The sequence below is a fragment of the Typopeltis vanoorti genome, chromosome 3 (genome assembly GCF_054136105.1).
Source record: "Typopeltis vanoorti isolate ZY-2024b chromosome 3, IOZ_Tvanoo_1.0, whole genome shotgun sequence".
In the NCBI taxonomy this organism is placed as follows: domain Eukaryota; kingdom Metazoa; phylum Arthropoda; class Arachnida; order Uropygi; family Thelyphonidae; genus Typopeltis; species Typopeltis vanoorti.
Genome location: NC_143551.1, coordinates 15,892,788 through 15,907,002, shown reverse-complemented (window position 1 = coordinate 15,907,002; position 14,215 = coordinate 15,892,788). Strand labels below are relative to the sequence as shown.

Below are 14,215 nucleotides of genomic sequence, written 5' to 3'. Positions count from 1 at the left end.
ATTTGTTGAGGTTAGGCTCGTTTTTTAGGGCTGAAGCAGATTCTATGAAAAGCCTTTCATATCTGTATTTGCTACGGTGTATTATCCTGGCTTTTTTCCACTGTATTTTATGGCAGGTATCCAGAGCATGGTCAGCAAGACCAGAGTGGCTGTATTGGTGAAACCGGATGTAGTCCTTATGTTCTGAAATTCTGATATTTGCTGTCCTGCCCGTTTGGCCGAAGTAGGACAGCTTACAGCTGCAAGGGACCTGGTACACACCAGGTAGGTCTAGGGGGGGAGGTTGGTCTTTTGTTGAGCGGATTAGGGATGCCAATTTTTTATATGGTTTGTAACAAGAAGTTAAGTTATGTTTTTTTTAGGATTTTTGTGATTTTTTCTGAGGTGCCTCAGATGTAAGGTATGGTGATGGATTTAGAGTAATCCTTGTTGTGAGGGGGAGGGGGGGGTTGTGGTTTATTGGTTTTAATATTTTTTGGATTTTTTGGGGGGGGGTAGCCATTGGCTGAGAACGTGTTGAGGATGTGGTTTCGTTCTGTGGTTAGGGCATTGTCATTCGAGCAGATAAGTTTTGCCCTGTTGTGTAGTGTCTTAATGACTCCATATTGTTGTGAGGGGGGGGGGGGGATTGTTGGTGAATGTATCTGCCTGTATGGGTGGGTTTTCTATATACTGAGAAAACCAAGGTTCCATCAGGCTGGAGGGTGACTAGTGTGTCTAAGAACGGAATGCAGTTGTTTTTTTCCTCTTCCAGGGTGAATTTGATTCTGGGATGTTGGTTGTTTAAGTGTGTTAAGAAGGAGAAGAGTGCATCGGAGGGCACTCCTCTCCTTCTTAACAAAGAATCGTCTCGCCTTCCAGAGGAGTGCAGCTGTCCTACTTCGGCCAAACAGGCAGGACAGCAAATATCAGAATTTCAGAACATAAGGACTACATCCGGTTTCACCAATACAGCCACTCTGGTCTTGCTGACCATGCTCTGGATACCTGCCATAAAATACGGTGGAAAAAAGCCAGGATAATACACCGTAGCAAATACAGATATGAAAGGCTTTTCATAGAATCTGCTTCAGCCCTAAAAAACGAGCCTAACCTCAACAAATTTGGCTGCATGAGACTTCCTCAAATTTGGGAAACCTACATCAGAAGACCTTCAGCCCAATCGCCCAAGAATACCAACATCGCCCACTAGAGGGCACCATCAGGACTTTAGGAGAAATATTAGCTTCATTCTTCTTACTCATTTATTGTTTGTGCTGTGCCTGCGTGCACATATCTTGTACCTAAGTTCTTGAAAATGGCAGCGTGACGTTGCCGAAATATATTAAAATTTATTTTAATGTATATCCTAGTACGTTGTAATTTCCTGAAATAATTTAGTGAAAATGCATAACCAAGGTCTAAGCCTTTCCACGAGCATCAACGATTTTGCTAACAGAAAAGCAAGAAAAATAACATTTTAGAATGTTGGAATTAAAGTTTTACTTCAAAAATAAACACAGTGTTTTAATTTATTTCCCTATACATCGTTTTGACTTTTTGTAGTATTTTTGGTGTGTATTGAGAGGGGCAGCAAACTCAGGGATCACCCTGGGCAGAAAAAGCTCCAGCTATGCCACTGCTACTACTAAGAGTATTTCATGTGGCAGTGAGTTTGAAGCTATCTGGTGTGAGATAGAATCTAACAAAATCAATTACATAGTGGGATGTTGTTACAGACCTGGTGGATCGATTGCTAGCAATGAAGAAATGCATCACCAAATAGAAAAGATGAAAGTGAAAAGAGTAATCATAAGAGACTTTAATTATCCAAATACTGATTGGGTAGTAAAATCTGATGAGAAGAAGGAAACAATTTATTGAGTTGTTGCAAGACAACTAGCACATATAGCATGTGACAGAAGGAACTCGAGGTCAAAGAGTGCTAGATTTGATTAGTGTCGAAGGGTATTTCATTTAAAGATGTAACTATTCTGTGTACGGTTGGTGACAGTGATCATGCAGTGCTCACTTGGGAAGTGACTAATTTTATGAATGTTCCATTCAGAAAAGGTTACATGCTGAACTTTGGAATGAAAATATTACAAGGGGTTTCTGGAAAGTAAGGTAACACCTTTTTTTTTTCCCCTTCTTAATAATGATGAAAGGGAATGAGATAAAACATAACATTCAAAAAGACTGGAATTGCAATGTGGTGCTATTGCGTGAGTGTGGTCCAAAACAGATGTCCGTGAAGTTATTCATTTTTTTGCAAGCAAAACGGACTTAACCAAGTAATACAATGATATTCACTGTGAACTGGTTGCTGTGTATGGCAAAAAGGTGATGTCAAAGAAGCAGGTGTGTTTTTGACACAATAAATTTAAAGGCAAGCTGTGGTGACATTGAAGATCGGCATCAGGCCTTCATGGAGCAAGACAGAAGACAACATTTCATGCATTGACATAATTTTTGAAGACTGGTAAGTGAAACTGCACAAGTGGTGAATTTAAGTCCACTATTTATGAAATTGTTCACAATGTCCTTGGTTTTCAAAAGGTGTGCTCCAACAATTGTCAGAGGAGCACAAAGCAACATGCATGGGGATGTGTCTACAGAATCTGTTGCAATACAGTGACAAAGGTAAGGATTTTCTCACTCGCCTAATCACAGGAGACAAAATGTGGGTTTTCATCACTTTGCTTGGAAAGCAAACAAGATTCCATGACCTGGAAACATCCACAATCTCTTGCAAAAAATTCAGAACTCTTCTCACTGTCCAAAGTCATGGCCACAAATTGCCAAGGCATCCTGTTGGTGGATTTCTTGCCAAAGGGATGAAAAATCAATGCCAACATTCAAAGCAAACAACCAGGACTCCTGACAAGTGGTGTGATATTGGTGCATGACAATGCTACTCCATACACTGCACACACTACTCATGAGTGGTTGTGTCGTAATTGTCGAGATCCTCTGCCACATATCCCCTACAATCCATACATAGCGCCTTCAGACTTCCTATTTGTTCAGGCCCCTCGCAAAACTCCTTTCCAGAAGGCATTTCACTACAGACTAGGAAGTTCATCAGGTGATGTGATGTTGGTTACTGGGTGTGGGCATGGACTTTTTCAGTACTGGTATTGATAAACTGTTCTATCATTGGGACAAGCACATGAATAAATTTGGAGACTTTGTGGAGAAGTAGTGCATTTTCACTTATTTCTTGATGTATAATTTCAACTTCCTATTATTAAACATCTTCAAGGAAAAAATGTGTTACCTTATTTTTCAGAAATCTCTTGTATATAATGTGCAATATATTGATGGTAATGGATTGTAGGAATTTAATGAGGTTAAGGATTTAAGAGTGATAGCAGACAGAGTTGAAGTTCAGAGAACACATTGCAAAAGCTGGTAGAATAGCTTAAAGAGTTACTTGGATGCTGAAGAACACACTGACCAGAGACAGGGAAGTTATCCCTTTTTCATAAGGTTATAATAAGGCTACATCTTGACTACTATGCACAGATTTGATCACCCTAGTTTCTTTTGGATGAGGAGGTGGTAAAGAGGATTGACTAAGATGGTGACATGTCTGTGGAATTGCTCCATATGAGAATATATTAAAGGTGTGTAGGTAGCAAGTAGTAATTAAAAAGTTTTATGTTTTCAAAGAAAAACACCTGGCATAGAGATCTAAGAATCACTCTTGAAAAAAATCATAATTCAGATATTTGCTATCTGTCCATGCAAAATACCTAAGGAATATTTTGATACTCTGCTTAAACAGAATGAGTTGCCATGTACCCATCTCCTCAAAAGGTTAACTTAGCACATCTTACTTTTACAGTGTACTATGATAACCTAGTATACTGCAAAACTAATGATTAAGATTATCCTTGTAAAAAGAGCATGCAGAAGCAGAAAAAGGGGTATGGACCTACTATGTAAATCTCTCTCTCTCTAGAGATAAAAAGGAATGCAATAACAATACAGAAAACACTGAGCAAAAATAAGCAAATTACTTCATACTAACACTTATTTAAAATGAGAACATGATTCTACACGAGGCAAAACCACATTAATAATCTACTCTAAAATAACATCAAAATTCATAAACAAAACAAGACTAGCTGGCAGATCTCTTTGTCCACTTATTCTCTATAGTATGCCCACAGATATGAGACCCTTCGACACTTCTGCGCATGTCAAAAGAAGGAGAATCCATTCCGATAATAGGGTAATCAATTCGTATTGTGGGATGAGTGTTTATTATTACACGTCAGAAAATTAACTTCTCTTTTATGATCATTGTAGTTTTTAAAGTGGTAACTATTTTGCTTGTATAACAGTTGAAAAATTTTACATATAAAGCACGTGATTTCGTATGTTGGTGACCAATTCTTACATCACCTTATTTCTTTCTCCCTTTCAATATGAATTGACTCTTCTTGGCAGTCTGCCATTGATAGCTCTCGCTTATGTGGTCGGACTATAACTATAAGTTCCCAAACTTCACCGGAACCAGTTGTCAAAAGTATTAACTCTCATACAATGTTTAAAGATTTAGTGAGATCCCAATGACTAAATTCTTTCTTTATATTAATCCCACATGAGGTTTAAGAAACTATCATTATTATTATGAAACAGCTCCAAGGACTCATCGTGAGAGGGCACTATATTCCACTCTGCTACACACATCTCGAACAGTCTCCCTACTTAATTCTCTGGATACATGCAACTATAGTTCGCCCACCGTTTGTAGGTCTCTGCTTGGCATCTTGCCAAGAATAGTCAACTCATGCTGAAGGTAAGAAAGAAATGAAGGACGTACGAATTGGTCGCCAACACATGAAATCACATGCTTTATAGGTAAAATTTCCCAACTGTTATACGAGCAACTATGTTGCTTGTATAACATAAGCTTATATGTTCATTGTATAACATAACAGTCACTTGGTGTCACACTGATTAGATAGTCGGCTTGTTGAGAGCTCCTGAAAAGATTAGTAGTATTTTATGTTAACATTTGCAATTTTATTGGAATTTTAAGTAGTATTGTTTGCTTTTTGTTTCTTGGTGTGTCTGTGCAATTTTTGTGTGTTTTCTGTTATTTTAATTATTATTTTTAAGATAAGATAGCGTACATATGGCACCGATAAAGAAAAAAATGGCGGCCAGGTGGCCATGTTTGTTTAAAAGTTTTGATGTAAACGAATTTATGCAATGTGCTGTCTGTGAGATGTATGCTTTGCAAAGAGCGGTGGGAGTCTGGTTAGAGGGTGATAGTGGAGTTAATGTGTAGAAAGTGTAAGGAGAACGAGGATCTCAAGCATGTTTTGGGTGGCGAGAGTGATATCGTTAACGATAGTCAGAATGTAGAAAATGGCGGTGTGATAGAGAATTGCGTAGTAGTGCCAGATAGTTGTGAGAGCGTCGTTGAAAGTGTAAATGAAGGTAGAAATACAGAACGAATGGATGATTTGATTGATAATGAAATGGTGAGATAAATGTGAGTAGTGAAATTACGCATTTGAACAGTGCGATACACAGAGCAAAAATGCAACTGGAACGTATGGAAAAATGTGATCTGAACGTACCGACTAATAACCGGCGAAAGTCTGTGACGACAAATAATAGAATGTTCATAAACGTCAATAAAATGAAGGAGCGAGTGCTGTATGGGGATTCGCTATTAAGAGGTGTGACAGTTGAGAGTTTGACGAAGTCGTACCAGCTGGGTGCGAACATAAAGGACATCAGCGAATCTATTCGAGTGCAAAAACAGAGGGTGAAAGAGATGATAATCGTGGCAGGAACAAATGATTTGAAAGAGGACAAAATGGAAATGAAAGAGGATGTGAGAGAATTACTTGAGGTAGCAAAAGAGAAGAGTGAGAGAGTTAGGATGGTGAGTATTTTACCGAGGTATGACAGTGAAGAGTTTAGAAGGAGGGCCATAATTGCCAATGACTTTATGCGTGGGTTATGCATGGAGAGTGGTATGGAATTTGTGGATGTGTGGAATGAGTTCGATGGGCGAAAGGACTTATATAAGATGGATGGGTTACATTTGAATGGAGTTGGTGTACGAAGGCTTGAAAAAGTTTTGATTAATGATGTGGATGTACAGACTCAGGGAAACTAGATTTATTAAGTGGGGGGAAGAGTAGATATGCAGACTTTAGGGAGGCAGTTGAGTGTATGAATGAGTATATTATGCCCTAGCGAGTACAAAGGACAACAAATCAGAATGGGATAGTTAGTATAAGGCATCAAAGTAGGGATGGGACAAATGGGCTTCTGCAATTCATGTACACTAATGCCAGGAGTATTAGGAACAAGAAGGAAGAGTTTTTGGCCTTGGTTGGCACTTCCAGACAACAGGTTATAGGTATTAGTGAAACATGGCTGACAGAAGATGATAAAGCTAGTGGGATTGAATGCGACGGGTATAGCGTGTCCAGGAGTGACAGGGTGAATAAAAAGGGGGGAGGAGTGTTATTGATGATAGCTGATGAGTTGCACCCAAGGAGTATAGAAGTTGAACTGCAGGATAGAGAAAAGAGCACATTTGAGGTTGTTTGGTGTGAGATAGAATCTAGCAGAACAAAATATACAATTGGGTGCTGCTATAGACCAGGTGATGGAATAGATGGTAGGGATACTATGCATAGGCAAATAGAAGAAATGAGTGGAAGGAGGGTAATTATTATGGGTGATTTCAATTATGGTAACATTGACTGGAAAGAGGAGAGGGCACATGGGAGGAAGGAATTGCATTTTATGCGGTTATTAAGGGACAACTATCTGCGGCAGCATGTAGTGGAAAAAACCAGGGGGCAGAGAGTGCTTAACCTAGTAATTGCAACTGAGAATGCGGCTGTAACGAACATGACCATGTTGCCACCAATTGGTGAGATTGACCATAAGGTCATGACCTGGGAGGTGGCTAAAGGAGTGGAATTTACAATTAAGACAGGGTACATGTGGAATTAGTGGGCTGGTAAGTATGACAAGCTTAGGTGTGTGCTTGGCTCAGTGCCATGGCATGTAAAACTGCAAGGGCTAGATGTTGATAGTGCATGGGAGGTGGTTAAGAAGTGTTTGCAGGAGGCAATGGTTGACTGTATACCAAGAGTTCTAATAATAAATCAAGTAGGGGTTAAATGGATGAATAACACTATTAAGCTTGAGCTGCAAAAAAAGAAACATTGTGGAGGGAATTTAAGGAGAAAGGTGACCAGCAGGCGCAAGAACAGCATAAAGCTCAGGCCAGGAAGGTAACAAGGGTGGTAAGAAAAGCAAAAGCGGATTACGAAAGAAAATTGGCCATGCAGGCTAAAGAGAATCCCAAACAGTTTTTTCAATATGTTGCAAGTAAAAGGAAAAATGCTCATGGTAGAATGATCTTAAAAAATGCTGAGAGTAGGGAGGTAACCGAATCAGTCGATATAGTGGAATCACTGAGTGAGCACTTTGCAAGAGTATATCATCCAGGTGGTGACTTTGCAGGAATGGAAGAATCAACAGCTTATAATGGAATTGTGATGAATAAAGTAGAGGTAACTAGTCTATTACAGAACCTCAATGTCAATACATCTGTGGGATTGGATGGTATACCAGCTCGTGTTGTACGTGAAGTGGCTAAAGAATTGTCAGTGCCCTTGACAATTTTGTTTAATTTGAACCTCGGGTCTGGGTCAGTCCCAAGGGGGTGGAAAGAGGGGAAAATAGTTACACTGCATAAAGATGGTTCCAAGGCTGCTATTGAAAATTACCGGCCAATCAGCGTAACAGGAATCATTATCAAGGTCTTGGAGAAAATAGTCAACAGGAAAATACAAGATTGGATAGAAGAAAATGGGATACTGTATCGGGGACAGCATGGTTTTGTGAAGGGTAGGTCATGCCTCAGTAACTTGCTCACGTATTATAACACAGTGACAGCTGAACTGGATAAGGGTAATGGGTTTACAGTGATTCTGCTGGACTTTGCTGAGGCCTTTGACAGGATACCACATGGAATTCTAATCAGTAAATTGCAGCATATGGGGATGGATATAGGGTTGGTGAGATCGATAGGAGGGTGGTTGGCAGAGAGATATCAGAGTGGTTTATTCAGGAGTAGAGTCCACAAGACGGCCTGTGAGTGGTGTGCCACAAGGATCTGTTCTTGGACCACTGCTGTTTAATTTGTTCATTAATGATATAGGAAAGGATCTGAGAGGAACAGTTCATTTGTTTGCGGATGATGCAAAGTTGGGTAGGGCAATAGTGAATGCAGATGACGTCAAAATTTTGCAAGATGATTTGGATAGATTGGAGGTCTGGGCTAAGGAGAATGGATGTCAATTTAATGTGGCAAAATGTAAGGTTATACAGTTTGGGGTGAAAAGATCAGCAGCAGTTTACTACATTGGTGGAAATGTACTTCAGGAAATTGATGAGGCACGAGATTTAGGACTGTTGGTGGATAAGGAGTTGAAGTTTAGGGGGCACATTGCAAAAGTGGCCAAATCAGCTCACCAAATCTTGGTAGCTGAAGAATATGTTGATAAGCAGAGACAAGCAGGTTATTGTTCCTCTGTATCGAGCCTTGATAAGACCCCATCTCGACTACTGTGCCCAGATTTGGTCAGCTAGGTTTCTTCTTGATGGGGAGGAGGTTGAGAGGATCCAGAGACGAGTGACCAAGATGATAGCAGGTCTGTGGAATGAATCTTATGAGAACAGGTTGAGGATTTGTGGGTTGCAAAAATCGGTTGATAGGCAGAGGAGGGGAGATATGATTGAGACATTCAAATTACTGAAGGGTTTCTATAAAATTAATTCAGAAGGTATTTTTGAGAACAAGGCTGGTTGTGGGAGGACTAGGGGACATCCATGGAAACTGGGCAAAAGTGTGGTTAGTAAAGGTGTAAGAGCTGGGTTCTTTACTTTTAGAGTGGTGAATGAGTAGAATGCACTCCCAGAGTGTGTGGTGGATGCTGTGACAGTGAATGAGTTTAAGGCGAGATATGATAGATACTGTATGAATGTCGAATAGTTGTGATGAATATGATTTGGGGCCTCCCTCGATGATTCTAATGACCCTCTGGAGTTGCCCGTAATAATAATAATAAGCTTGTATAACATATAACATAAGCAACATGAACTACAATAATCATAAAAGAGAAGTTAATTTTCCGACCTGTAATAATAAACAACTCATCCCACAATATGGAATGATTACCCTATTATCGGAATAGATTCTCCTTTTTCTGACATGCACAGAAGTGTCGAAGGATCTCTAATCGGTGGGCGAACTATACCATCAACACCATCTACTGCCCATCATCACCAACAACAGCATTTTTTTATCTATAAATTGCATATGTTCTGATCACCAATTTGCCTGTATGCAGGATGAAAAAAACTCAAGTTTCCAGGAGAAAAAATCCTGCTATCTCCTCCATATGATGCCCTTTAGATGGACCAGAGTTCAAATCCCATTTATGATGTAGAGAATCAAGGCCTTACAACCAAAGATGAGTTAGCCAATCTTGTATGGAGGAGATTGCAAGGTTTCCTCTCACAGAAACTAAACGCTTTTGCTTGTTTTTCATAAAACAGGCAAACTGACCAGGTGAGAAAACACAACTGAACATCCACAATCAACTATGTAGATAAGATTAACAGCTATGTTAGAGCATTAATTAAGTTTCAAACAAGCCAATTTACTAGGTAGTGACAGGCCATTGAACATAATGTGAAAGGGAAAATGGGAACAGGAGAGAGAGAGAGTATTAATACATAGGGTAAAACATCCACAAGAATAATTAAACTACCGAAGCTAACATAGCAAAATTAGAAAACAGTGGCATCCTGCTCCTTCCGGATGTCAGACTTGATATTTGGAGTCTAAAAATTACAATATATACAGGACACCAACCAACCTATATGAACAGATATCGACATGCTCAATACCCACATTACACTTCAACAAATTAACATTAGGGGTCTAAACCTGTTACTAATGACAAAACAGAATTAACCAAAGTACTCCCTTACTACATTACAAAACTGTGACGATGATAAAAGAACTACAACCACTGTCCTTCTGCACGCACACACACACACACACACTCAGTTGATGTCTTTTGGATAGATCTCGGTTCAATTCTCTGTGTAGGATACTAAGAACCTTCAGTATGTTTCTGAACTGAGTTAGCCAATCTCATATAGATGCTGTAGAGTTTTCTTCCAAGAAACTCAGAATTTTTCATCCTACAAAACAGGCAAAAAAAATTTAAAAAATAAACTATAACATATACACACACACACACATAATGCTGGACTCATAGCTGTAGTTACTTCAAATATACCCCAAGGTATATTTCTCTCCAGTACCTCAGATCAATTACAATTAAGTTAGTAAATTCCAATAAGAATTCCAAAATCAGAACCACATTCATGATAAGCAACCTATCAGTTGATTTGTGAACATCAGCAAGCTGTGAAGACAAAAATATAGCCCGAAAAATATCCACTGTTCACCACCTTTAGTACAATTACAACATGATCAAACAGAAAAGTGTACAGAACATGTTAAAATCATCACCATACCACAGTTACAGCCAAACCCATGCTATCCTCTGTGAGCTCCAATGACAACAATTCACAAGGGATACTGGAATATGAACATTAAAAAAAAAAAAAAAACGGGTATAACCTAGGAGATGTTAACTGGATACAATTCCACAACTTTTGAGCACATGGCCATTAAAAAAATAATAATAATTTGTCTCTTATAACACACTCATGGTCGGTAATGTCGGTTTACGTAGAGCAGCTTTGAACTGCATTTTTTTAATTTTTTCTCTGTATATTCCACTTCACAAAACTGGCAGTACTAATTTTGTCAGGAGAAATACATTTCCTTTGACCTGAACTACCTACGAAATAAAAAATCATGTAGCCTTAGGAAATCAGAAAACAGATAGGGCTGTATGAAATGTGCATTATACACACAAATGCTCCATTTGTGTGTATAATGGGTATAAGAAACAAGTCTTATTCAAATGATTACATTCCGCTTGAAAAGACCAAAGAAAGAAAAAAAAACTCACATCATCGTCCTGTTCTTCAACACTCTTTTCCATCAGTTCATTGGTATCACCCTTTTCTGATGGAGAAATTGCAAGGGGCGCCAAAATTTCTTCCATGCCGCCGTTCAACTCCACGAAATCGCCTTCTACTTGCATGGCTGAATTTTGAGTTAATGGTTTGAATGCTCACTTCGCAATTATGATTTTCAGGGTACAAAACAATGCATAAAAGAGGGTGAGGAATGTACAAATTTAGTGTACAATATGTAAAATTAACACACTAACAATCTCATTTCGGCAAAAAACCACGAAGATTAACTTCCCTACAGATAATCGCTTCCACACTTGGCACACGAGAACGATGTTGAATGAGAAAGCATATGCTTACGCCACCTGCATTATCAGATTTAAAATTCTTTAACAGAGAAAAGTTCTTTAATAACGAAATTGCTTAATAGTGAATTTATTTTTATTTTTATTTTTATTTTTAATATTATTATGTTAAGTCCATACACGAGAGGTTGGTTAATCAACCTATCGTACGAGAGTACTGTGTATGGATAGTGTTGGAAAAGGAGAAACTTATTTACATCGAATTTAAAAGCCTGTCTGTTGTATTTTTTGGGAAATAAATAAGGGGAACGTCTGTTCCACAATACAGCAATATCAGGGATGAAGGAAGAGGAAAAGAAACTCGTTCTGTGAGTGTCGAGGTGTACTGAGAAGGGATAAGTGGGCGACATCTGCACATGTTCAAACGGACTTAGTGCTGATTGAGGGAATTATTAATGCTATTTCAGATGAACATTTGCCATGGAAATATTGATAGAATGCACATATTGCAGAAACCAAATGCCTGTGCGAAAGTGGGAAGAGAGAGTGGCTAATAGATGGGTTATAAATCAAGGTAATTGCCCTCCTCTCTATTAAGTCAAGCATTCAAATCATCCTGATTCAAAGAAGAGAACTCTCATCCAGGGCCGGCCATCTCGGGGGTAAGATGGGTGCAATGCACCCGGGCCCCACGATCGAGTGGGCACAGTCGGTACACATTTGCGGAAACGTATTTTTTATTTATTTTTTTTCTTCTTTTAATTTTGCTTATAACTAATGGGATTTCATCGACAGGATTTTAGGGCCCCCGGTAATAATAATATCTTTGTGTTTCTCTATTATATTATGGTTTTTACTAAACCCTTTTGATGAATTTATGCAGTGTATAAAAATTAACAAACATGATTTCGTTTTTACCCTAAAATGCTAAAATGCCTGAATCATCATTAGTTTTTTCTAATCTGTTACACATTTATATCATTTGGCTCGTTATCGAAACCGTTGAAAAAATATTTATTATATTCTTTATATATGGTTAGTCTAGAGCAGGGGTGGACAACCCTTAACATGCCTGTCAAATGTGGCACGCCAATGACTTGCAACTCTGGCATGCAACCCAGAGCTCATCTTAAAAAATAATTAAATAAAAAAATACATTTCGAACATCTTCGCTGACACATATTTTAACTTAATATAATAAAATTTTATTAAGTACAGCTATACCAAATAAAAATCAGCTAAAGCCTTTTTATTCCCGTATACGGGAAGTAGGCAAGGCCATTTAGCCCTGTCTAACTTTTGGAGACTAAGTGCGCAGTTCAATCTCCACTGGTACCCAATCAGAGATAGATGGCCCAAGGCTATCACTAATTAAGCGCTACGCAGTGAAGAGAGACGGCTCAAATGTGCCGCCATCTCATGGTCACTAACACAATATATTTAATGTCTGAAATAATGTGGGTTCTACGGTCGATTTTCTTGAGTTTACAGGACGAAAAACCCGAGTTTCTGGGAGGAAAAACCTGCTTGCCCGTGCCAGTTCGGTTCCCGAGTTGGCACGGGCAAGCAGGTTTTTCCTCCCGGAACCAAATAAACTCTACCAACTGTTTCATAATAATAAGTAATAAGAAAATTAGAAAAAACAAACATCCTATTTCCAAGCCATCGATATATCTCCGCGATATACTGATGTACAAGTTTTGTCCAGTTCAGTTGTTACATTATTCGTCAGGCATCGAGACGCGGCATAACTCCTTCACCATCATTTGATATATCTTTTCATGTTTTGTAAAGAACGTAACCGTTTTCTAAAGTGTATTTGGATTTTATTAAATCATAAGTCATTATAATATGGATTGGGAGTATTTATTGTCAATTAATATGTTTAACTTATTAGATATAAAAGCAAATTTCCTTTACATTGATTTTCGGAAACTAAAGTTTTCAGTTTTTTTCGTAAAATCCCCACATATATTGCAATTGCTGTTTCCTGCCTAGAGAGCAGTTTCCTTGTGTGCATCCTACCCAAACAGCACCATCTGCTTTCCCATTATTTCATGCAAAAATTAGCAGTAATTTACGAGACTTGAGATACTTAATGAACAATCCTTCACGAATGACTAATGAACATACAGCCATGGTACTAGGCCAGTAAAGATATGTGAATATGATTGGTGCGGTATTAGCAAAAAATCGCGCGAGTCAAAGATAAAAGTCAGTGGACAATTTTTGAATTGAAATGTTAATTCCCTTCAACCAAATTCAATATCTGAAAGTGCCATAACAATATTCACTATATATTTCCTAATTTCCTAGCTTTAACACGTTTACGAATTTTAATACTTTCTGTTGATTTTTATTGTTGCCCTGCATTTGAGCTAGGGAGACAGACTCCCACACATCTAGTTTTTAGTACATTTTTGGGGAAAGGACATGTGATTCATTAGTTAATGCCATTTTTTATCCCAGCTGTCTCTAATTGCAATATTTGTTGAGAAATATATTACACAGACTGCAAATGTCTGTACCTTATTCGGTATTACAATAAAATGACCTGCTTTTACTTGCGTCTGCAGACGTATTGGCTAGTATGGAGGGTGCGTGGATTGCCATGGGAAGAATCACTATTGCCATGAGGTGAACGTGATTAAACTTTTTTTCTGTGCGAGTTACGCGAAACCTTTCAATTTCTTTTTTTCGCAAAGTAAAATCATGGCTGCGAGTTATACACAAGGACCAGTTATATTCCAGTAAATACAGTAAGTTATTTTTAAAGCTATGTGAAATGTATTATCAATATTCAGGATTATGAA

The 14,215-nt window shown here is 38.4% G+C and overlaps 1 protein-coding gene across 1 annotated transcript in view; it reads right to left on the bottom strand.

The window, feature by feature from the left end:
- Positions 1-11,437, bottom strand: part of mge (translocase of outer mitochondrial membrane 22 homolog mge) — a 35,486-nt gene extending 24,049 nt beyond the window's left edge. The window contains exon 1 of the mRNA XM_090415477.1: positions 11,091-11,437. Within this exon, the coding sequence (XP_090271603.1) occupies positions 11,091-11,225 (135 nt within the window). The 5' untranslated portion in view covers positions 11,226-11,437. The remainder of the gene's footprint in view (positions 1-11,090) is intronic.
- Positions 11,438-14,215: the final 2,778 nt, after the last annotated feature.